At 36.5% G+C, this 25,762-nt stretch overlaps 1 protein-coding gene across 3 annotated transcripts in view; it reads left to right on the forward strand.

Moving 5' to 3' along the window:
* The window catches only part of FXR1 (FMR1 autosomal homolog 1), a 68,722-nt gene that overhangs the window by 37,586 nt on the left and 5,374 nt on the right, over positions 1–25,762 (forward strand). For 2 of the 3 annotated variants that reach the window (XM_075556086.1, XM_075556085.1), the window contains exons 4-15: positions 3,934–4,005; positions 4,419–4,567; positions 4,817–4,910; positions 5,524–5,640; positions 6,468–6,638; positions 9,514–9,592; positions 13,833–13,942; positions 18,517–18,603; positions 20,568–20,625; positions 20,713–20,775; positions 23,483–23,686; positions 25,275–25,475. In XM_075556086.1, coding sequence (XP_075412201.1) covers positions 3,934–4,005; positions 4,419–4,567; positions 4,817–4,910; positions 5,524–5,640; positions 6,468–6,638; positions 9,514–9,592; positions 13,833–13,942; positions 18,517–18,603; positions 20,568–20,625; positions 20,713–20,775; positions 23,483–23,686; positions 25,275–25,475 — 1,405 coding nt within the window. Of the gene's footprint in view, positions 1–3,933; positions 4,006–4,418; positions 4,568–4,816; positions 4,911–5,523; positions 5,641–6,467; positions 6,639–9,513; positions 9,593–13,832; positions 13,943–18,516; positions 18,604–20,567; positions 20,776–23,482; positions 23,687–25,274; positions 25,476–25,762 lie in introns of all 3 variants that reach the window. The other variant, XM_075556084.1, reaches the window with a different exon arrangement.

Here is a 25,762-nt window from a genome sequence, read left to right on the forward strand (position 1 = left end):
CACAAGTAAAATGTTGAAGACAGTTTAAAAAATGATTGCAGTAGTACATCATGGCAGAAAATTAAATCAGATTCAGAAGAGGCTATGACATGAGCGATATCATTGCTGATATCACTTGACTCTTGATTGAAAGTAGAAAATAGCAGAAAGATATATGTCTGTTTTATGGATTCTGCAAAAGCATTGCCCTATGTGGATCATAATAAATTTTGAATAACATTGCAGAGAACGGGAATTTCAGAATATTTAATTATCCTCTAACAGAACCCTATACAAAGATCAAGAAGAAGTCATTTGAACAAAACAAGGGGACACTGAGTGGCTTAAAATCGAGGAAGGTATGCATTAGTTTGTATCCTTTCACCAAATGTATTCAATCTGTTTGTTGAGCAATTCCAAGAAGCAAGACTGAAAAGAGCCATCTGGATTGGAGGAAGCCTGATAAAAAAGACGTGGGCTATGTCGGTGACATAACCTATCGTGTAGAAAGGGAAGAGGACTTGAAGTATGTACTAATTGCCACCAAAGACTACAGTCTTCACTAAGGATTAAAACAAGGAGCCCTCTTAGTGTAGTGGGTTATATGTTGGGCTGTTAACTGCGAGGCTAGCAGTTCTAAATCACCAGCTGCTCTTGAGGGGAAGGAGGAAGCTTTCTACTCTGTTAAGTAGAGTCTTGGAAACTCATTAGGGCAGTTCTGCCCTGTTCTAGAGCATTGGCATGAGTCAGAATTGAGTAAAGAAAACAAATAACTGGAACACCAAAACCATGTCATGATAAATGGAGAAAAGATGATATTTGTCAAGAATTTCATTTTACTTGGATTCGCAGTCAGTGCTCCTGGAAGCAGCCGTCAGGAAATCAGATGGCGTATTGCATTAGGCAAATCTGTAGAGAAGATCTCTGGACAGTGTGAAAAACCCAAAGATGTCACTTTGAAGAATAAAGCACACTGGATCCAAGCCATGGTATTTTCTGTTGCTTTATATGTATGTGAAGCTGGAGAATGAAAAAATGAAGACTGAAGAATAATTGATGCATGATAATTGTAATATTAGCAAAATTTTACTTGAATGTGGTTGTAATGATCTTGCGTGATAATTTTTGTGTTCTGTTTAGTCACTTTTCTTTGGAATGAGCACAAATACTGGTCTGTTTTGCTTTTTTTCTTCAGTATTTCTGATTTCTTGCCATAGACTAGTTTAATTGATATGCTTCAATTCTTGGGGCCTTGTTTTTTGCCAATGGCTTCAGTTCAACTTGAACTTCTTCCTTCAGTACCATCAGTTCTGGATCACATAACTATATCTTGAAATGGTTGGATGTTTCAAAGAGTGATCCAGTATTGCTTATATCTCTTGATACTTGTAGGTCAGTATTTTTCCCATGGAATTCTGTAATGTTGCAATTCAAAGCTTGAATTTTTTGCTTCAATTCTTTCACCTTGAGGAATGTTGGGCGTGTTCTTCCCTTTGGACTTCAGGTCCTTGACTGTCTTGTCATATTAGGCTTTGTCTTCTAGAGGCACCCTTTACAAATCTCACCATTTTTCCCCTTCACGTTTGAAATATAAGTGACCCAGCTTGCAGTATCCCATCAACATGCATGCCAGCACAGTACGCCAAACTGACAAATGAGTGGTGGGTGAAATGCTTGGATCCATCTTTTCAGTCAAAGAAACTTGAGGCATAAACGTGTTATATCTGGTCCAAACCATGTTACTCCAATCTGATTGGTTTGAAGTGCTTGTGATGAATACTGCCACTCTAGTTCTTTGCATTGTCTTCGTTTTAGCTCTTCATCTACTAGGAAAAATGGACACTGCCATTTACTAGACCATTTTTATCGTTCTTACTGTTTTTAAACATCATTTCACAAACAATCCCAAGACAAACAAAAGGATAATGCAATAAAAAATGGACATTGTAATCAAAATGGAAATAAGACAAATCCAGCCTTTCCTTTTTTTGTTGCTGTTTTGAGGACATGTGTTCACTGTGGGTAAATTCTTCTAATAAGTTCTAGCTCATTCTATTTCATTTTAGTTTGTATGATTAGAATGTACTGTACGAAGAATATTTTGAACTTTTGGTAGTCTTAATATGAAGATAAGCCCCCAAATGCTTTGTTTGTAACTATTTGGATTTGACGAATCCATTGGAAACAAACCCCTCCGCTAGAATTTTTTTTTTTTCGGTCTTACAAACTAGAGGAAATAAAATTTGATGCAGCAATATAATAAAAAAATTAAAGAATACTCTCATGTGTTTTAGATAAATGGAGTGATCCAGGTTATTGACCCAGAATTTTGCTTGACAATTGATCTCATTTGTTCATTGAGTAATTGAGAATACTGTATTTTTACTTTAAAATAATTCACTATTCATAAACTTTCAAGTTAGAATATTATCTGGCTATTACATAATCCAATATTCTTCCCTTATGTACTCGTATATCAGCTAAGTTTTTCCAGCATGTACTTAAATGCAGTTTTTGTGGTAAAATTAGGTGCCTCTGCTAATATTTGGGGTGGCTTATACTCGAGCATATACGGTATTTGCTCGATATCAGTGGTTCTTAACCTTCTTACACCGTGACCCTTTAATACTGTTCTTCATGTGGTGGTGACCCCCCGCCCAGGCATAAAATTACTTTCTTTGCTAATTAACAACTAATTTTGCTACTGTTATGAATCGGGTGACCCCTGTGAAAGGGTCGTTCAACCCCAAAGGGGTTGAGACCCGCAGGTTGAGAACCACTGCTCTGTATCGTTAGCATGCTGCAGTCCTCTGCATTTTTTTTCTAGCAATCATGAAAGACCTTCATTTGAAAATACTGTCTGTCCAATAAATGATGAAAAGTAAAAACATTCTGATAACCTCAGCTGTGTCCTGCAACCACAAATATAGCTGGAAATATTGATAAGAATATTGGAGAGATCGGGAAATGTTTTTAAAATATATGAAAAATAAGATCTCTACATTTGGGGGCTCCAAAAGAGAACTAAAATTCACAGAATAAGAATCCTTCAGAATAGTTCTTTCTGCTCCTAAGGAAAAGTAAAAAGCTAAAATAGAATTCATGGGATCTTGATGAGATGTATCATCCCTCCTCCTCCTCTTAACTCCCTTTTTTCTCGCGGTTCTTTTTAATAATACGGTTTATTCATGTGCAGTTTTAAGATTCCCTAATCCCAAGGTTATTCCCAAATCCACCTTGAATGCCTGTCTATAATTGTTTATATTTATTTCTTTGGTATATTTTAAAACCCATTGGTAGATTTTCCAAACTCTTCTGCTAGAACAGTCTTGGGTCTTAAAATCAGTGTTTGTGAGGTCCTTTTTGAGACTACTCTATTCCCATCTTTCATGTATTGAATTTATGTGAAACATGCTACTGTATCATAGTCAGCTCTAATATTTAATGAAAACTTTTATAACCTCATGTTAATAACATTGATTATATCATTTTTGTTCAGCTAAAATTTTAGTGTATTTTAAGTTCCTTCACAAACAGATTTAAATGTCATATATTTGGAGAAATTTCAAAATTGGGTTTATCGCTTTCTGGAAAGTACTCTTAATTTTGGTAAAAAGTGTTGACAAATCCAGAAAAGACCCTGGCCTTTTACTATGTGTGTAAAACAACCTCCTGTTGAACATTTCTTTAAAATACGATTTTATGTTTACTAACTGCCATGAACTTGGAATAATGAAAGAATTTATTGATTTCCAAATTACTAAAAAAGGGGCTCTACTTTATTTTGAATTGTGGTATTTAATTGTACATACCATTTTTATTAAATTTGTGGTCAGTATATCCCATTTCAGTATGGCAATATTTTTGCCATCCTTATATTTATTGGGGCCTAGCTCTTGTGACAAAAGCTGATTAACATTGTTTTTTAGTTTAATGGAATTTTTCCTCTTAAAGGTTTATTCAAGAGCAAATGACCAAGAACCATGTGGATGGTGGTTGGCTAAAGTTAGAATGATGAAAGGAGAAGTAAGTGATATTAACTTGGCTTTGTAATGTGTTTCCAGGGAAACATTTCAACTCTTGGTTTCTGTAAATATTAATTTAACTCTGAGTTTTGTTTCAAAAGCCTCCTTCTGGAACAATTGAGTGCACACTTCAAAACTTCATTAGGCCGTCCGTTCCTTTTGTGTTCTGTTTTCAAACACAAAAGCTGTTGTCTGGAGACTTATTTCCAGCATGTGAGGACCAACAGGGTTCACACCCTCTAAAAACCTTTAATCAGTTTAGGCAAATCATATTGCTATGACTAAGCTCGGCTTCCTAATTTATGCCTCAGGGGGAGGGTCTGCTTGTTATGATGAATAAGGTAATTAGCACTTCATTTGAGGAGCATTATTTATGTTCCCATAGGATTTTTAAAGTATTTTGGTGTCTTTTAGTTTTATGTCATTGAGTATGCTGCTTGTGATGCCACTTACAATGAAATAGTCACATTTGAACGACTTCGACCTGTCAATCAAAATAAAACTGTCAAAAAAAATACCTTCTTTAAATGCACAGTGGATGTACCTGAGGATTTGAGAGCGGCGTGAGTAATTTTGTTTACTGAATTGTTTTACAAATTAATGATACATTTTTTCTGTGCTACAAAAAATCCCTGCTCTTCCCTACCCCCACCCCCCCAACACCCAATAAAAACTTTCTGATAGAAAATCTTCTATATAAAAAAAAAACTTTAATGGGAGATGTCAAAATGAAATACTGGGTTTGCATTACAACTCTTCGCTAAGTTTAATCTATTACTGAAGCTTTAACCATGAATTAATTTCTCTCTTAGGTGTGCTAATGAGAATGCACATAAAGATTTTAAGAAAGCAGTAGGAGCATGCAGAATCTTTTACCACCCAGAAACCACACAGCTCATGATCCTGGTAAGGTGGCCCCTTATTTTAGGTTGCTGGTGAGGATAGTGTATTTTGTGTGAGGCTGCTACCTGTAAGGTCAGTGGCTTGAGCCCACCTGAAGCTCGGGGAGAAAGGTGAGGCTTTCTGCTCTTATAAAGATAGCTTCCCAAACCCACAAGGGTAGTTCTACTCTGTCCTGTAAGGTTGCTATCCCTTGACATTGACTTGATGGCCATGAGTTTGGTGATGGATATAGTACAGATTTCATAAGTGGATATTTCAAAAGGCAAAAGCTAAGATGAAATTGGTGTAAAATGATGGTATTAATGCAGTGTGGGAGAAAAAGTTTCAACTTTAATTGTTATTGTCATCTCTTCTTGAGTGAGAAGGAAAATAAAATTCTTAACATTGTAACCATCTTAAATGTGTGGAATACTGGCCCCTGCCCTCATATTCTTCATAACGTTTAAATAGTTTGGGAGTTCATAAAGAGAGCAAAGGTGCTTGTGGCATAGGTGTTAGATGGTGTTATGTGAGGGGAGTAAGGGTGGTAGATGAGAATTACCAAAGTGTCTATGGAAAATTGTGTTTGTCTTATTTTGAAAAATCATTGAGCTTTGAATGATTAATTTGTTTATAGTCTGCCAGTGAAGCAACTGTGAAGAGAGTAAATATTTTGAGTGACATGCATTTACGAAGTATTCGTACCAAGTTGATGCTTATGTCCAGAAATGAAGAGGCCACAAAGCATTTAGAAGTGAGTTTACCCTTAAAAAAGATTTTCTTCTTCGGTATCCCATTTTAATGAACATTATTTGTTTGTTTTTTTTGTTTAAACTACTTGAGGGTTACATAAAGCAACTCAAGACTTTTTTTTTTGGGTAGTCATTAAGAGTTGTTTCTCTCTGTTTTCTTAAGCATAGCCTTTTGTTTTACTAAATGCTCAGTAACTTTTTGATTAGGATTGGATGACAATTACCAAAGAGCTTAGAAATGGAAAAGGATTATTCAGAATTATAGTGCTAGTTCTATATTCAGCCCTTAACCTTAACTACTTCCTGAAGCATCTCCTTTACTACCTCTTCAGTCGTGTCGCGCTTCTCTCCGTAACTGCTGTATTCTAACAGCTCTTGTTTTAGAGGAGAGCAGGACTGAAAAGTGGGCATCTCGTAATAAACAAAGCTAGTCGCCCGTCACTGCCTTAGTGTTTGCCTTTCCCTCAGTGCCATACCATTTGGATAATTGTTCCTTCTGTGGGCATGCTATCTTACCCTTTCCCCCTGTTTGTCCTCAACCCCACCCCTCATCCCTTCCTCCTTACTAGTGTGGAATTGTGTGGGTACATTCAAGTGCATACTACCTTGACCTATGGAAATTGAGGTTTTCCCAGTCTTATAAGAACACATTTGTCACTGCCATTAATAATTTATGTGAATTTTGAAATAGGAGTCATTTGGAGAGCTGACTATTAATAATTCAGGAAAATTGATTGTCTTTGAACTACTGTTTCCTATCACCATGCTTAAGTGTTAGAGACATTTAAAACAATTAGAATAAATTATATAATTTACTCTTTTTAAATAGTGCACAAAACAACTTGCAGCAGCTTTTCATGAGGAATTTGTTGTGAGAGAAGATTTAATGGGCCTTGCAATCGGAACGCATGGTAGCAACATACAGCAAGCAAGGAAGGTTCCTGGGGTTACAGCCATTGAACTCGATGAAGATACCGGAACTTTTCGCATCTATGGAGAGGTAAGCTGCTCTCGGTGGTCGCCTTTGGCTAATCGCTGTGCTGTAACAAAGGTTGTTCATGTCTGCGTGGGCTTCTGAAAAACAGTGTGTGTAAACATGCCTCCGTGACTAGGACTGCACACAAGACTTTCAGAAATTACACTGGCCTTAGCCTCCTGAGGGTGCTTTGCAAAGAAAGGATACTTTTTGTTCTATGAGAATTTTTGACAAAACCCACATTTATATCTCCCAAAATTATTGATGCTTTGCAGCAAGGTGTTGGAAATTTTGTCTCACATAAGGCATTAGTTTTCAGGTGTATCATTAAGGGAGCTTGGAAGACTTGCCAAGCTTCGAAGATAAGCCAAGACAGGGAAGACTTGAAAGCTTGACAAATGAAATGTGGCTGAAATAAAAACTAGTACTGAACGTGGGGTCTTATATGGTCTACATTTGACATTTTAAATGAACATCTTGGCCCCCAGTAAGTGGTTTGCTCTCTGTGCCAAAGCGTTTCACAAAGGTGAGCTGTTTTGGCGAGCTGATTTTTCCATCAGTGCCTCAAGCAAAATTAAAGCTAATGAAGATGATTTTATGAAATATATTGTAACAGGGAAATATTCTTGGATTTACCAGTATGATAAAGAGTAAGGTCCAAAATGGTGACTTTTAGGGACTCCAAGGGTCCAGTTAAGTTCAGAGTTGATAAGTCAGTTCAGAAAACAATGGTGCCTATTACTTGGGATCCCAAGGGGTGGGGGAAGTATGGGTGATACATTTTCTCTGAATAAAATCAGACTGTAGGCCTAGTCTTATGTAACGTGAGCATCATTGGAATAACTGAAATCAGAGTTGTAATGGCTGTCAGATCTGTGCACAGTTCTGTGGTCCGATGTCATTACTCAGCTCACTTTCATCCATCCAGTCTGTAACTACAAACAGGAGTAGAAGCCCAGTCTTTTTCCCTCGGAGCTGCTGGCGGTTTTGAACAGCAGGCCACACAGATCGCAGCCCAACTCAAACCATTGCACCATGCGGTTGTGGTGTGCCTTTTGAGTTGAACACTTTCTAACTTTCTACTCATAAAGATGCCCAAACTGCTGTCATGACAGACTAGGTCATTGTCTGCTGTAATGCGGTGTTTTGAACAGTAAGTCATCAACATTACCATTTATTATGAGTGAACACACCCGAGGAGATAAATACTCTGCATTATTTTCTGTGAAAACGTTCACAGAACGATTTCATTATCTTTTCATACCAAATCTCTAGGTCCCAGAAATTTTGGAAGGTTCCCCTTATGTAGCATTCACTACTAACGATAAAGCGCACCACCAAATAAAAGAAAAAAGGTGGTGGTGAGATTTGTTGTAGCTATAATATCTCCAGAGTAGGGAACTACTTTAAAATTTTTCTTGAGACCATATTAAGTCTATATTAAGAGTTGATTTTTGTGTGTTCAAGCATTTGTCTGTGACTTCATATCCAACTGTACTTCTGAAGTCTTTACAGGTGGGCCGAGTACCATAGTAGTTGGTCAGGGCTGATACCATAACCTGTGGGTGCTGGAATGACCCAGGAGGTATTGCAGACACACACCTGTATTTTATCCTTTCCTGTGTGCCGCAGCACAAAAGTGTTTAATTGCCAGGGAGCTCTGAGTAATACTTTCAGTAAAAGAGGTAGTAGTCTGCCAAATAAGTTTGGGAACCTTTATGGTTTATGTTGTAGAACAGCGCTTCTCCACCTGTGGGTCACGACCCCTTTTTTTGTTGGGGGGAGTTAGGGTTGAAGGACCAGGGTTGCCTGATTCATAACAGTGGCAATATCACAGTTATGAAGTAGCACGGAAAATAATTTTAGGGTTGGGGGTCACCCCAACACGAGGAACTGTATTAAAGGGTTGCAGCATTAGGAAGGTTGAGAACTACTGTTGGAGAACCATCCTGACTGTATTGTAATCCTGTCTCTGCCACTTCAATTTAAACTTAAGTTTTCTCATATGAGGACTAAATAAAGCTTTAAAAGTTCTTAACAATGTGTGATACATGGAACATAATAAATGTGGACTATGGTTATTTATTAGTAGGCAAACATTAAAAGCTGAAGTTAGCAGTTATTTGAAAACTGAGTGTTCCTCTAAAGATCTCCTGACTCTTCAGTCCTTTAAAATTGAACCCATTAATGGTTATGCCTTTTAATGTTCTTATTAGTAAGAACAGTTCTTTAACAAAAATGCATGTTGAGAGTCATGATTTTTGATGAGGGTGATTTGGGGGACGGGGGAAGCAAATAATTTAGACTATAGGTTCCCAAATTTATTGGGCTTATTGCATACTTTTCAGATTAAAAACAACAAAACAAAACCACTTAGCACCCATCCTTTTGGCAAACGAAAGCTCTTGTACTGTATAGCCTCTAATGTAGGGTAAAGTGTAGGCATCTGCTTTTGCAGCGCCCCTGGAGTGGTCCAGTGCTTCCTCCCCTGGGGGCAGCCTCTTCCACTTTGGGAAACACTGGATTAGATCATTTGAATAGTGCATGTTTTTAGCAGTTAGCTAAAGAAATACAACACGAGAGTATGGATCAGGATATTTAAGATTAGATTAAAATTTGCCTATTCAGTAGCTATGTAATAAAAGTAATTTTTTAAGTTTGTCAGCTTAAAAAGAACTAGGGATTTCTAACCTTTCAGGGTTCTAATAATACTAATATTTTTATTATCCTTTTGCCTTTGAAATATTAGTCTGATTATTATTTTCTCTTAAGTACTTCATGAATTACTTGAAACATTACTCAATAATAATTCATATTTGATACTTTTCAGATTTTCTGCTGTGGGGTATGGGTTGCTTCGGGGGTGCATTTCATGTTTGTTTGTTTTTCCTCTCTGCAGAGTGCCGATGCTGTTAAAAAGGCTAGAGGCTTCTTGGAATTTGTGGAGGATTTTATTCAGGTTCCTAGGAATCTTGTTGGTAGGTAATTCTACATGTTTAAATAAGTTAAAAATCTTTCCATCATGTCAAAAATCTTTTCGTTCGTAACTTAAGGAAAATTAGTCTTGGTTGTGTGATGCCTTATTCTATTTTGTCACGGTAGAGTAGTTAGATAAAAATAGCTCTTCTCAATATTTGGTGATAACATATTGTATGTAGCTCTTACGGTCATGAGTTAAGAAGAAAAGATAATCTATTTTATGTGACCCATAATTTTGGTAAAAGTTTATCACTATAGTTTTTCTTAAGCCCTTTTATCCTTTTGGTTTTTCTGATTCCCTAATGTCTTTTTATCATTCATATGTCCGTCAAAATTGTGACAGTATTTTTTGAGAAGGTGTTTGTGATAATTCTTTTCTTTTATTTAGTGCAGAAAAAAATAACAATGGACTAACAGTAGGGTAATAATCTTCTACACAGTAGGCCCTGAATAATAATAAATGGGTGTTCAAAGGCATAGAATCAGGTAAGACACCATGGGCAGCAGGAAACATGGTGGCCATGCTGTGAGGGAGGTTTCCTTCAATTACGATTGTGGTACCATCAATGCAAGACATGAAGCCAGTGGGTTAACATTATACATAAATGAGCTTTATAACTTGAAATTTATTTAATAGTTTTCTTTTTTAATAAGCCCTCATTTTAAAGAGGGTTTCAGATATGGGAAAGCTTGATTAAGTGTTAAATACTCAGTAATATCTTTAACATGTAATTAAAGAAATAGCAACATAAAATGCAGTGAAGTTTTGTTGCCTACAGTATATCATTGGTATTTTTGGATTTAAGGAAATAATTTCAGATCCTGGGTGCCATTTACATAATTAAGCATGTTATGCCTTTGAAATAGATTTCTACGCAATAATTCTGAATGTTAAACCTAATAAAGCAGTTAATACGTGGAAGCAGTTTTTATTATAAACATTTGATTGTTTCAGCCAGTCACAAATAGTGGACAATTATGGAATTCAGCTGTCATTGTCTATATAAAAAGCATTAAGTTCTGCCCAAACATCTTGATAAACCACTGATGTTACCGCATATACTCGAGTGTAAGCCGACCTGAATATCAGCCAAGGCACCTAATTTAACCACAAAAACTGCATTTTTAAAATGTTCTGGAAAACTCGGCTTATACACAAGTATAATATGGCATGTTCAATTTTTTTAAATCAGTTCTTGGTATGTAAAGTTGTCCATTGTAGATTGAAATGGAGCGCTAAGTTGAAATGTTCAATTTAACCAAGAATTTTGCCTAACTTTCTAAAGGTTGAGTACAAAAGGCTGTCAAATGTTTTCTCAAGTTCATCTGAAGTCACTTGACACAGATGCAGCTTTTTGGGGTGGGCAGTGGGTGGTACCTCTGTTTGTCTGTCTTAACTCGTGCTCATCTCTCACGTACTAGCATTGTGGTAGAAGATAATTTCTTTTTACAAGATTTCCTCACTTGTGTAAGATTGACTTGGAGGATAGTATGTGTAAAGATGTTAGGCTTTTTTCCCATTCAGGATTTCTCTGGAAGATGACTGGTCTTGAAGAATTTTTGGAAGTAAAATAATAGAAATTGGGTATATTCTCTGATTCTACTCTTCATTCATATATCATTGCAGCTATGTGAATACCTGTCTGTCAGGGGAAGCCAGCCCCAAACACATCATTACGGGTCCGGTAGGCGCAATTGTACAGCGATAATAAGTAAAGATCATAGTAAAGTTATAGAGAGCATGAGAGATAGAAGTGTTGAAATAAATGGAGTCAGACACAATTCATGGTAGTATGCTCACCGCAGCCCCACTCGTTGGTCCACGTGGAGGGGGAGTCTCCTCTTTAATGTTAGCCCAGGCTTTTTTTATTCTCCAGGGAAATGCAACCCCCCTAATTACAGGTGAGTACATACATCACAGGGGGGGGTTGTGCCATAGGTAATACAGTAATGAGAGGGGGTGGTCTAGGGACATAACATGCAATACATGTGATAAGATAGGCGGATAATTTAACTTTGGATGTCACAGAGTCATTTTGCCCTGTTCCCTGACTCAACTGATAGAGATCATTATTGGTAGGGTGAGAAAGCATGGTCGCAGGCCTCAGGGAGGAATAGTTTATTGTCCCCAGTAGCAGGGAGAGAGGCCTGTCATATAGTCTGCTGACTAACTACCCTAGAGGCCTACCCTGTAGTCTGGTGACTAACTGCCCTCGGGGAGGATGTCTGTAAGATGTCTGTAAGCTCTGACCTCTCCCCACACCGGTTTTTACCTCCAGCTTGTCTTGGTTGTCTTTTGTTATTTGGCTTGTGTGTGTGTATGCTCTATAGGAAATAAACAGAAGCAGCAACTATGGTAACTGTGACATACTCTGGAGAGATAGAAAGATTACCATTGATTTGCCATCCATAAATTACTACATCTCCCTTCAGAATGTTTTGTGGTTGAAATAGTTTTTTAAAAGTAGTAAATTCGTAGTCTAAGTTAAGAGGGAAAAAGGAGAAATAAGAAATAAAAGGAAATGAGGATCACTTGGTGGGTAAGTTACAGAGAAGATTGCCTTGCATTCCGGTTCCATGAGTTAAAGGGCGATGCCCATACCCACCACTCAAATCAGAAGAAAAAAAATAATGTGGACTCTTACTTGAAAATGTATTAAAACCTTCCAACTTGTGAAAGTTTTCTTTAATTGCTTTTTTACTCTGTCCCTTTAGAATTTATGCTACAGGTCTGCTCCAATTTGTTAGTATACCTGGAATTTAAACTATAAACGATCAATTCATATTATTGGTTCCTGGTGAGGCTAAATAAAACTTGAAGGAAGGGACGGCTCTGCCAAGGGCCTCAGAGAATGGTGGTGGATGTTGACTCACCATCGGCTATAGTTCACAAGAAGAAAGGAGGGAAGGAAGAGTATGGGCAAATGGGGATGACATCATTTCTCCTTGTGCGCCTTGGGCAGGATCCGTGGTTGCTACTTTCATACTGCTGCTGCTAGGCGGCTCAGATAGAGAACATGCAAATAACTTCCAACTCTTATTTTTCTCCTGTTCAATTGATGATATTTTAAATTTAGGGTTATTGAGGGGGAACGAGGTATGGGAATAGGAATGTAAAAGTAAGAAAATCCTAAGTAGCACAGTGCATTTGCTGTATTGACCAGTTTACTATTGCTATTGCCCCCTTATTCTTCAATGGAAACTCATTTTTTAAGCTTTCAATAGAAAAATTCTCCAGAAACCATCTCTCAACCAGAATTAACTTTTTTTTGGCGTGTGGATTTGGAATTTTTTCTGTGCCTATAAATTGTACATTTAATAAAAATAATTGCGTGTGTACACTTCTATGGAATAGATATATTGAATATCTAGAGTAGAATATATCCATTCCATAAAGTGAAACTTACCTGAATATTCTGTTACTAGGTAACAGAACGAGATGCCACTAGGTAATTCTTTGTTACTGTATGAACTGTATTGATTTAATAATGTGATAGCAAGTTTCTTAGGGGAAGAGTATTTTCTGCTCTCCCCCCCTTTAGTATTCCCTTTAATTATTGGATACTTAAGAACTGCTATTTGACAGGCTCACAAGTAAAGTGTGAAGAAGGTAAATAATTTGAATTTTAGGTCATTTTACAGTGTTTCCATACCTAAGACAGTGAGCATATCATATATCATGGTATTTATATATCATGGCATTTGCTTACATCTAGCTGTGAAGTACTTTGTACCCTTGGCTTCTTGATGTGAAATGTAGTACTTACTACATGTAAACTTTTTACTGAAGCGAATGTTGGGTTGACGGTATCTTCAGGTCACAGATAGCTTGAAAGAATAGAAACAAAAAAATTAAGATGGATGCATTTGTTAATTGTGTGATGGACCAGTCATGCATAATAGAAAAAATCAGTACCAAATTAAAGTTTTTGTTAACTTTCATGTTTAAATTTAGGCTTTCAAAGTGTTTGAGAATTCTTAAAGGTTTTAAAAATACAAATGCTGTATAGCACATATAGCATATTTGAAAATATCAAACATGTCAGGAGCATTGTAATCCTAATTAATAAAAGGCATAGTAAAGAGAAAGTATTAGATCCGTCAGTTGTCTGGAGAGTGAATAGTAAAAAGGTAGATTTTTCCTTGGGGGTTCTTATTTGATTAGAAATTAATCTTGGTGGTTGATGGACGGATAGGAATGTTGATGTTTAATTGATTACTATGTTTATTTTATTAAAGGAAAAGTAATTGGGAAAAATGGCAAAGTAATACAGGAAATTGTGGACAAGTCTGGCGTGGTTCGGGTGAGAATTGAAGGAGACAATGAAAATAAACTACCCAGAGAAGATGTAAGTCATTAAAATGTGATTTTAAGTTGCCCGTTTTCCCTATTCTTAACTATTTTCTATTTTGCTTTTAAAACTGTTATATCTAATGAGCTACTTTCATTTAAATTCAGTTTTGTTCTGTGCCTTGTAAAATGTGCTTCACACAACTAGGAAACAATTGGCCTTTCAATTATGTGAGGCCTGGTTTCTTAGTGGATTTTTCCAGTACATCAGTAGAAAAGGCAGTTTAAAAAATAAAAAGTTTTTACTTCGAAAGCTTAACTGTAGTATTGGTTTATGTTCTGTTATGTAAGGCTATGGAATTACCAAGATAGTCTGTTATAGAGAACTCTTTATAGATCGCACTGACCAGTGTGCTTGTGTGCATGCTTGCACTGGGGCTGGGGGCTGGAGGGCATAGTTATATCAAGAAACTAGCAAGTTTGAAGTACATATGTGGGCTAGATGTTAGACTGGAGGCTTCTCCTGACTTATTTAGATGCAGGGAATTATGAATCCAAGACCAGCAAGTCAAACAGCACGCTGTTGGTTTCCGCTACGGAGGCTGATGAAACCCAAGATTAGCAGGCAGTGTACGTATAGCAAGCCACTTGGCGCAAGTTCCAAGGCCCAGAGGTTAGATGTTGAAAATAGGAAGAAGACTGTAGAGCGAACAAAGAGCTATAGAGTTTCTTTGCCAGTTCAATCCAAGTCTATTAGGGAGACGCTCTTTACCAAAGACTCAAAACTCTGGCTGAGTAAGGATTAGGCATTCTAATCTAATTCCCTTAGCCCATCAGACAATTATCAATATTATGGGGTGATTACATTGTTATATAATTAGCACATTACATTAGTACATCATGGCTAAGCCAAAGATTCATGCCCCAGCGAAGCTGACACACCATCATAACCACACTCCCTGTTTTCACTATAAAACCTGAAAGCATCGGTCATTTGAAATTCCTTAAACTTGTGTTACTATTAATTCTGATCCTAATTTTCCTGGAATATCTTTTCTTTTATACCCTCTCCTCCTGTGTGGACGTTTTGTCTCTAATTTTGTTCTTTAGTACTCCTATTTATAGAAAAAGTGCTGTGTGTTTGACTTTATTTTGTGTGCCTGAACCATAGGCAAGCATATTCCCCAAATTGTCCAGAAAGCAAAATGCTACTTCTTTAATTTTACACCATAGAGTATTATTTAGGGGAATTTTACATTACTCCATTGACTAGAATCATTCTTCATAAAAATGAAAGAAAAAAGGGTAGGGTTTTAGCCTTAAGAAAGAAAAATATGGATATCATCACACCATGTAATAATGTTGTAAACAAATCCATTAAAATAGCCACTCTTTTTATTCCTTTTCATTGTTTAGGATATAGAGATGATGTATCACCTAAAATTGAATGGGAAAATACTCATTAATTTTATAAACTTGAATAATTGTAGCTTGGAATGTTATTGCTAGTGATTAATCCTGCATAGCTTCAAGAAAGTTTAACTTTTATAAGGAGCTTCCGCCCGTGACTTGGAGATGTATTTGAGAGAAGGCTTAAAATGAGAAGTGCCGTGCTCATCGTAAACTCTGTTCTCCCTTACTGACATGAGTAGGTTCCACTGACCAGATTGCAAAAAGTGGCACTGTGCAAATTCAGGATGTCCACAACAAATCGACATTAGAAGAATCGACTACATCATTATGTAGCTGCAAAATTACATTGTTACTTGCTAACTATAAAGCCACTGAGCATCATGGCCCAGGCCAAGTGACAGAGCTCAGTTATCATGGCCAACATTACTCTCTCTTTGGCAGGCACATCCTGTTCATGCACTGAATAGGTGGATGGTGGGTTTCTTTTTACTATTATAAACGCGAAAACTCCAGATAGCAAGAGGAGAAGGTGTAATTGTTTGCATTTCCCTGTGAAAGAAATGTGTCAAAAATGTTTCTTTCAACTTAAATTTTTCCCGTTCTTTAAAAATTTTAAACTGTTGTTTAAATAATATAGTAATGTACTTTATCGTTCTGGATTTTATATGTCATATATGGCAAAATTTTCTTTTTCCACTTCCTTCAAAAACTCATTCACATTTTCTCTGTTCTTGGGTGGCGAGGGGAGGGCCAAGCCCTGTAATGCGTTCGCAGAGAAAGAAGAACTGGAGTGGGCTCACGTGGCTAGTTTTTGGAGGGTGTATGTGGGCCTAGGATTGTGAGCACCCTTAGACAGCAGTCTGGGGAAATTACTGCACACTGGCAGGGCTCCGATCTCGGATGCAGGAAGGGGTGTCGGGCGCTGCCCTTCTGGATCTGGTGAGGGATGTGGAGAGCTTGCACAGGCAGACACGGTGAACTTAGAGCACAGCAGTGAGCCCTCGGAGTGCTCTGTGGGTGAAAATCGTAAGAGGAGGTCCGAACTACAAACCCTAGGACACTGGGATTCTATTTCTAGCACTGGCCTCGCAGGGGTGGCCTCCTTAGTTGTGAATTTTCCAATCTTAACAGTGGGAGCACTGAGCAGGTGATGCTACCTGGACACCATCTTGAGACTCCTCCCCATAATTTTCTTCTGTCGTTTAATTTTTCTTAATGTGTTCTCTTCAACTGTAATTTACTTGGTATCACTTATCAGGAATTACAGATCTAGTTATATTTTTAGCTGGAGTGTTTGATTCTTGCCATGTCATTTAACTAAATGATCAGTTCTAAGCATTTTTTAGAAAACCTTGAAATTTCACTGAAATAACTCTTAGAAATGAACTCTTCTGTTCAATAATCATTTAGTTTTTAGTATGACCTTACAATAGCCAATAAACTACTGTAGAAAATACATTTTCTTTAAGAGGTTCTTTTAACTCTCCTTTTCTTTGGAGGTAATTATTGGTGATAATAGCTCTTACTCAAGATCAAAGCATTGTATTTACTTTATTCCTTGCAGGTCTATCTGTCTGGAATAACTCCTTTCTTTAGGTACTTGATAAAAACTCTTTAATTTTCTTAGGACTCCTCCTAACATTTCTAAAACCTTGAGCAGAACGATTCATATTCTCTCTAATATCCTGTGGCTTAGTCACAGCACTAAGAATACACAGTGAGATTATTGTAGACATATAGTGGTGTCTGAGTTTAGGTTGTCTTTAAAACTGGGGCCTTGCTTTACTTATCTTTTATTTCAGCATAGATTCTGGCAGTAAGTAATTTGAGATTTGGAATTAAGTCTCTGAGTGGTTTAAAGGATTTGTGCTCGACAACTAACTGAACAGTTGACAGCTTGAACTCATCCAGCACCGTGGCATGGGGGAAGAACCTAACAGTCTGCTTCTGGACAGATTAGCTCTTGAAAAAAGCCCGTTGAAGCTCATTTCTAGCCCATAACCAATAGGTTTGCCCAGGGTTGGAACTGACATGTTGACAATGTTGTTGGGTTTTTTTTAGTGTTTGGAGCTATATGCCTAGTTATGAAATTAGCTCTTATTAATTACTAATGTTGTAACTTTAGTAAAATGGTTGATATTGAGTCCTCTATTTTCTAACCTCTGACTTTTTAGTCAGCATTAAGTAAGCGATGTTTGTAGAGTGCAAAGTAACTTCCAGAATTGGGAATTTTATTTACCTCAAATGTTATAGCTAATTTTTAATTCCTGAGAAAATAGGATCATGGCTTCCTCAGTGTCTGAAGTTAGATTCCCTGTTTCGTACCTGTATCACTGTGATCATATCTAAACAGTCTTAATAGTCTTACTAAGATCTGGGATAGCTGGATTCTGTGTTGAACCTCTTAGTACCCAGCCTGCTACCTTTCTTCCTTTTCATTTTAAAAACATTTCTTTGGAAATAAAATTACAACTTAATATATGGAACCTGACATTCTTAAGCTGCACTTAAATTTATATTTAAAACAAAAAATTCTTAAGCCAGTCTGCTTAAATAACTGTCAGAAATTGTTTTGTAAAGTGAAGATGAGAATGAAATCGATCCGGACTTCTCTCAGTTTTTAAACTTTTGGTGTTTTAAAATTCAGTAAATACCCAGATATGGGTTAATTCATTGATTTGCTATAATACTTGAGTGATTTTTTTTTTTCTACTGATGCATTTGTTAAGGTGTGAGCCCACCTTTTTCACTAATAATCAAACTCAGAGTTTTCTTACCTGAGCACTTAATGTTTGCAATATGTTGGTTGAGTTACTTCATAATCTTTTAAGATCATTGCTATTAAGCTGATATATCTAGTCTAAATTCATGCCAGTTTGAAGGAGTGTCTCTAAAGAAACATTGATTTCTATACTTTGATGGTGAGATTGAATTAGAAATCTAGAAAACCCTTTAAACAACTTTGTATAGTGTGACTCATGTTTGTAAAATTTTTGTACACCTAATGTTAAACATGATTGAGTTAAACATAAAATGAAGTGCTGGAAATCCGGGTCCTTCAGATGATGGATGTTAGCAGTCTCTTTAGTATGGAAGATTACTAGTAGAAACGGTTGTATGCTTTAGGGTGTGTTTTCTAAGTTATGTATTAGAATGTTGTAAGTTCATGCCAGAATTTGTGAAGATGCTAAACACTGACAAAGCTTTATTTTCTTGTAGGGGATGGTTCCATTTGTATTTGTTGGCACTAAAGAAAGCATCGGAAATGTACAAGTTCTCTTAGAGTATCATATTGCTTATCTAAAGGTTTGTATGTTCATGGCATTCCATTCTCATGCCTCACATTTTCAAACTTTATCACTGTTTTTAGTAAAGTTCATTCTCTTAGATTTTCCCGTTTTTGCATCTATGAAGTTGAAAAGCTCTTTGCCCTAACCAAATGAGTGGCCTCATGCATAGTTTCCATTCTTCCCTTGGAGTGTGTGCATTTCTTAGTGTGTAAGTAGCAGGCACTCTTGTTGTTCCTGTACTTTGGCTGGGTTCTCGTTACTTATGGATCTGCATGTTTTTCTACTGGATCCATTTTGTTTTTTCTTTTATACCTTACATGTCAGTAAGATGTAGAACCAGAAAGAGTATTGTTGGACTTCTTAGTCATTGTGATATTATATGATTTAAGCTACATTATCACTACAGACATTTTATCTTTGTTGTTATTAAAATACTCGTATGAGTTGCTACCTGAAGAGCAAGGGTTGGCTTGAGAAAACGTGATGTGTATGTACATTATTAAGTAATTTGTTGCTAGCATAATGTTCTATTTACTTCCATTCTTGCATTTCTGCTGTTGGACTAGTTAGGAGCTCTGGTGACATGGTGTTTGCCGCACAGTTGGCAGCTCAGGAGTGAGAGAAGTGGCCGTCTATCGCTGTAACATGTACAGCTTTGGGACTGCCCCTGCTGCAGGGCAGCTCTGCTCTGCCTTCTAGGTTGAATGAGTTCAAGTTGACTCCATGGAAATAGATTGTGGGTATTGGACTAGTTTCTTTTATATGGAATATATATATATAGTACTCTATTAAATTGCTTGCTATTTCCTTTTAGTCTCATACATTTTTCCTTAACATCTAGAGCTCACCAAAAAGTAGATCCCTGCCTTAGAATTGATTCTGACTTCATAGGGTTTCTGAGACTGAACTATAGGTTCCCAAACTACTTGGCCTACTGCTGCCTTTTCAGGGAAAAAAAAATTACTCCTACCCCACCACACATAATCCAGGGTAAAGTATGAAAAACAAAACCCAGCTCATTGCCATCAAGTCACAGGACAGCACCCTACAGGACAGGGTAGAACTGCCCCCGTGGACCTCCAATAACTAACACCGCCTGAGTTCCTTAATATCTTCAAACCATCCCTGGTACGGGGCTTAATTTTCTATGGAAGCCATTTATATAAGTAATAAATTAGTACTCTGCCAAGCATTTTAGCCCATGCATTGTCTATCAGCATTTAACCAAAAGCTTTCTGTAGACATCTTACTTTCACATCTTGTGATAACCTCATTTCTTAATGATTGAGTCCACCAGTCTATCTAGGTCATAACTCAGGTGTCACTACACTAATGGGAAGTAGCTTGTTAGTGCTACTTAATTTTATGGCTCAGTTGCAGAGAGGCTAATATCAAAAAGTTTGTGGGAAAATTCCAATGACCTTTTAGTTCTGCGGTTCTCAACCTGTGGGACACGACCCCTTTGGGGTCGAACAACCCTTTCACAGGGGTCATAACAGTAGCAAAATTACAGTTAGGAAGTAGCAACGAAAATAATGTTATGGTTGGGGGGGGGTCACCACAACATAAGGAACTGTATTATAGGGTCGCGGCATTAGGAAGGTTGAGAACCTCTGTTTTAATTCCATTTTTCTGTGAACCTTTTCAAGCCTCTTCTGCTTTTGTTACTGTACCTCAGTGGTTTTAACTCATTCAAAACAAACATCCTGGTAAAGGGCACTTATTAACTGGGTGATTTTAAAGCCTGTGAAGCCTCTCCTTGAGTGTCAAGGCCTTCTCTTGAGTTACATGCTTCCAGCACTTTGTATGGTCGGTTCATGCACTCAATAAATACGTACTGAACTGAATCAGCAAGTCAGTCCTTAAATTTTGTTATATTAAGTGGATTCTGCTTTCTTTAGCAAAATCATTGACCAAGCTTCTTTCATCAGCTCTTAGGCTCTAAGGTAAGACATTTACTCTCTTTTGTTTTGATTAAAGGAAGTAGAACAGCTAAGAATGGAACGGCTGCAGATTGATGAACAGCTACGACAGATTGGTATGGGTTTTAGACCTTCTTCCACCAGAGGGCCTGAAAAAGAAAAAGGATATGCTACTGATGAAAGTACCGTCTCTTCTGTACAAGGTTCTAGGTCTTATAGTGGAAGAGGCAGAGGTCGTCGGGGCCCTAATTACACCTCCGGTTATGGTAATAGCACTTTTTTCTTTTTGGTGGTGGCAATTCTAGTTTAGGTGCTTCCATATTCCTTGCGTATCCTTATTTATTTAGTTTGTCAATATTTTTGTTTTTGAGGGCAATATATAGTAGTTACAAATAAATGTCTTAGTAGTAAGAACAGTGTTGTATATTAATGACTATAACTTTCAAGCAGCTATGTCATGAAATGATCATGTTTCTGTTAATAGTTGGTGATCATGTTTATTGTAAACATTTAGAATAAACATATAATTTATTTCCACATATTTCCTAGTATAATTTTACATGTATCCCAATAAAAACTTAATGGTGATATTGCTAGAAATTATATTTTTAGTGTACCCTCCCAAGAAAAGTGAAAATGAAAAATTAGGCTATTTATTGTGCCAAGATTGCTTATACCAAATCTTTACTAGCTTTTAAAATTGTTTATTGGCTTATTTAGCAGTATTGAATATGAACATCCTATATCTGGAATCAATTTGTGTAGTGCAGCATTTCACGAAATTGGGGGCTTAAAAAAATTAACAGTACTATAAAAGAACATTAAGAAAAATGCATCTTGTGAAGAATAGGGCTAGGGTGTAACTCAGGTAGGAAAAGGCCAGTGGGGGCAGCTGACAATTCTCTAATCTTCAATTCTTGTTTATTCTTCTTCAGCTTTGGCGTTGTTCCATTTTTCTACATTCGGACTTGGATCTTAGCAGTGACCTCATTTTCTTTCCTTTCCTTTCTCTTCTGCACTCACCTGTGCTCATCATAACTGTTTTGCAAAATCATAAATCTTTTTCAATATTAAAGAGCATTTAGGCAAAATAAAAATACACACAAGCTTACAATGTGCCGACTTCAGGTCCAGGTTGCATGTATTACTGAAGGTCAACTAATGACTGTAAAGTTATATGTAACTTTAACTTTCTTTCATTTGTTCCAGAAATAGGTTATTTGTACCCTTTATTATCAGATTTTGGATTTGTGTGTTGTTTTTGTTTAATTTTAGTTAGTCCGCTATTGCAGTGAAATTCCAATGAATTAATAACAAATTCTTAGCACAAAGGCAAGAACTGCAAGCCATTGTAGTAGTATTCCTGATAAGATATTTAATACTAATGACAACTAACACTTTAATAATTCAGATTCTTTTTTGAGGTATACACTATTTGTATAAGTAAATCAAATCAAATTTGACTTTTTATAATGAAAACAACCCATTGAAGAATTTTCATCTCTATGCAGGGAGCCTGCCTATAGAGAAGTCACCCTTGGGCAAATACTTTTGTCAAAAATGAAAGATTTATATGAGCATATTCAAGGAATAGCATCTGGATTGAAAAAAAGCTATGCAAATTGTTCAGTAGATGGCACTCTTACCTCTGAGTTTTTGCAGAATGAATAACTTGTGTTTTCTGAAGCAACTGTTGAATGGGATTAAAAGAAAACCATTTGACTCTGGTTATAAATATTCTTCTACACCTAATATCCAAAGAATTTTTGATGATTGTGACATTAGCCTATAAGGAATATCTTGTTCCCACTGTATCATCTGAAATTTGTATCTTGCTTATAGTTAGTGATAAAACCCGACTTAGCAACATTTCCTCTATCTAAATGGCACACAAATCAGGATGTTTTAGAATTGATGGCACCTTGGATGTGAGAAAATGTCCTTAGAGCCATTAAGTCTAATGTAGGTGATCACTGAAAAAGATACAAATCTCTTTCGTAAGGGGCAAAATCGGTTTGAATTCTTCCATCACTACCAACTGAACAGGGCTTTAAAGGACATATATTTGAATATAAGATAGAGGAGGAAATGAAGTCTGCCATCCTAGGACTTATAGACTTGAGAGGTGGAAATGATTATGATGTTGATTGGGTCATAAACTTCATTTACAATATAACATAACAAAATTGTAGGTATATTAAAATCTGTAGCTTTTAAATATTTAAAGACCTTTAAACTGCAATATGATAGTATTATAGTCTTCTTTCAAAATCATTGCCGCTTTTAAATTTTGAAAAAGTTACTACCAAATTCGGTCATCCGAATGTTAGGAATGGTCTTTAAACTTCCTACGGCATGCCGAGTTTTCATCTTTCACATTGTTTCCATTCTACTACATGTCATCTTAAAATTTATCTCTCAAAGTAGCCTTTATAACAATTGTTCGAAAGTTTCTATAATACAATCTTCTTATAGACTGTTTGGACAAAATGTGCTTATTTTGTGCACACTGTTAAAAAACACTTGCAGTTTATGACACCATCGAAAGTAAGGTGTACCTAGAGTAAATAAAACAGTAGTTGAATATCCTCTACAGTTAAACTGTTTTTGTGAATACATTGAAATTTGCTTTACATAGTAATTAATAATATATAGTATTAAAACCTAAAACTGAGCAAAACTTTTGTATAACTTTAAGTCATTTGTATATATAATAGTTTATATTTCTATAATTGGTTCATTAATTACGTTTCAGCCCATTTAAAAATTCCTTTTTTATCAACCATGTTATATAGCTATACTAATTGTATATACTAACATTTATTTTTCCGTTTTATATTCATATGAAATTTTAGCATTCTTTGAAGCAGCTAATAAACATTTGTTTTTTTTAAACCTTTATGAAATAAGTTTGAAAATTCCGAGCTCCTTTCCTCATGGAAATCATTTGGCTATGTTCTCTACTTTCTCAAGGTACAAACTCTGAGCTGTCTAACCCCTCTGAAACAGAATCGGAACGTAAAGATGAGCTGAGCGATTGGTCATTAGCAGGAGAAGATGACCGAGAAAGCCGGCATCAGCGTGACAGCAGGAGGCGCCCTGGAGGAAGAGGCAGAAGTGTTTCAGGGGGTCGAGGTCGTGGTGGACCACGCGGTGGCAAATCCTCCATCAGTTCTGGTAGTCTTTTATATACTTTGTCAGTGTCCATTTTTAATAAACAGTGTAGCCATATACAAGTTTAATGCATCTCCTAGAGCTACCCATACTTGTCAGTTTCTCTTTCCACTTGTTATTTTGTGGAAGAGAGTGGACCGTTTTTGCAATATAGGAAAGAAATCTTGGGGAAAGTATTTTCTTGTCCAGTGAAATCTTGCCTAGAATATTTGGGTCACAAGTTCTAATTGGCAGTTGAAGGTCAGATACTTATTTCTTTAGTGTTTGGAGTCTTAGGCAAATATTTTCTAAAATTGATGAGAGCCACACATTACTGTGTTGTACTTAGAGAATTCTAATAATGAAGGCTTTCATTACCTAAAGTGAATGGAAAAGGAGTTTTGTTATACTATGAACTACTTTCCAAATGACAATTATGGAATCATCTGTTTTTAAGGAAGTTTTACTTTTTTGAGAAATTGAACTATAAAGAACTGGGCACATGAGGTTGACTATGAGTGAGAGGGAATTGCCAGGGATGTTTGGTACCTTGGGGGTAGTTTTAGCATTCCATTATTGTATACCACCATAAGGAAACCATGTTTATAATACTCCTTGCCATATCAAAGTTTATATAGTATTTTAAGTATTATAGAGGACAGGCACTTACGTTACATATATGCCAAATGTTCTTATAAATTACAGAAACGTGGGAGGATATTTTAAAGTTCTCTGTAGTTCCACAGAGACAGTTCTTTGAGCTCTAGTTTTAGGCTTCCAGGGAAATATATTAGCACTATTGCATTAAAGTCTATAATATTGTGTAATGAATTGCAAAATAAATGTACTTTACTCTACCTACTAGTCTTTTACAAAGTTGCTAGCTTGCTAGCCGTTACCAAAGGAAATTTAGGAAAAATCGTGATTAGTTGAATTTCTTCTATAATTTGATTGTTGGAAGCAATAAATGCACATAGGTAAGATGGGTATTTTTCTTACAAATTCTGCATTTTAAAATTTGTTCTTCACTGACTCTACCTCACCTTCGTTCTGCTCGAGATGTACTTGTCAGCATTCATTTCAACATTTCCCTTTTCTTTTAAACAGACTTTCAACCTTTTCGTGTATTCCCTGTGTGGGCTTATTTTGACTGCTTCAGTTAATGTTTCTGTCTTATCATACATTATGGAGTGCAAGTTGAGTATCAGGAGGAAATAGGAAAAAGCCGCAGTCCCTATAAACTTCATAAGGGCATTTTCTGATAATTTAATTTATAGTGGAATGTTTCATAAGCCATAGGGCAGGATTAGTTAGAACTGTGAATGTAAACCTGGCATGTAGTAATACTCCGTTTGGTAGTATACATTGTCAAAAGAAGGCAGAAATGTGAGGCTGAGTGCTCTGCTTATCTTCATTTTTTCCCATCACCGTTTAAAGTATTTCCATATTTAATCATCCTTATTTTCCAGGGAAAATGGTGATACAGGAAACGATTTATTTGAAGACAGTATATTTTTGTTGGGAAAATTGAAGTTTGTTTATTGTTAATTGATAACAGTTCTATATTAACTGCAGCTCTCTTAAATATTTCTTGCCTCTGACATGCATATAGTGCTCAAAGACCCAGACAGCAATCCATACAGCTTACTTGATAATACAGAATCAGATCAGACTGCAGACACTGATGCCAGCGAATCTCATCACAGCACTAACCGTCGTAGGCGGTCTCGTAGACGAAGGACTGATGAAGATGCTGTTCTGATGGATGGAATGACTGAATCTGATACAGCTTCAGTTAATGAAAATGGGCTAGGTATGTAAACACTTCAGGAAAAAGACACACATTATATAATACTGTCAGTATATGAAGCGCCCACTAGAAAGTATGCAATTCACAAATTGAATTTTTCCTAGTGTTTATTTCAATGTGTAGATAGCTTTGTGTTTGTCTTAAATGTATAGTTCTATTTATCATAACTAATTATTTCCATTATTTTTAATTGGGAGGGTTTATTAAAATGGCTTTGCTATTATTAGGAGCCCAGATGGCATAGTAGATTATGGATTGGACTGTTCACAACAGTTGAACCCACCAGTCGC

The sequence above is a fragment of the Tenrec ecaudatus genome, chromosome 8, assembly GCF_050624435.1.
Source record: "Tenrec ecaudatus isolate mTenEca1 chromosome 8, mTenEca1.hap1, whole genome shotgun sequence".
NCBI classification, from domain to species: Eukaryota; Metazoa; Chordata; class Mammalia; order Afrosoricida; family Tenrecidae; genus Tenrec; species Tenrec ecaudatus.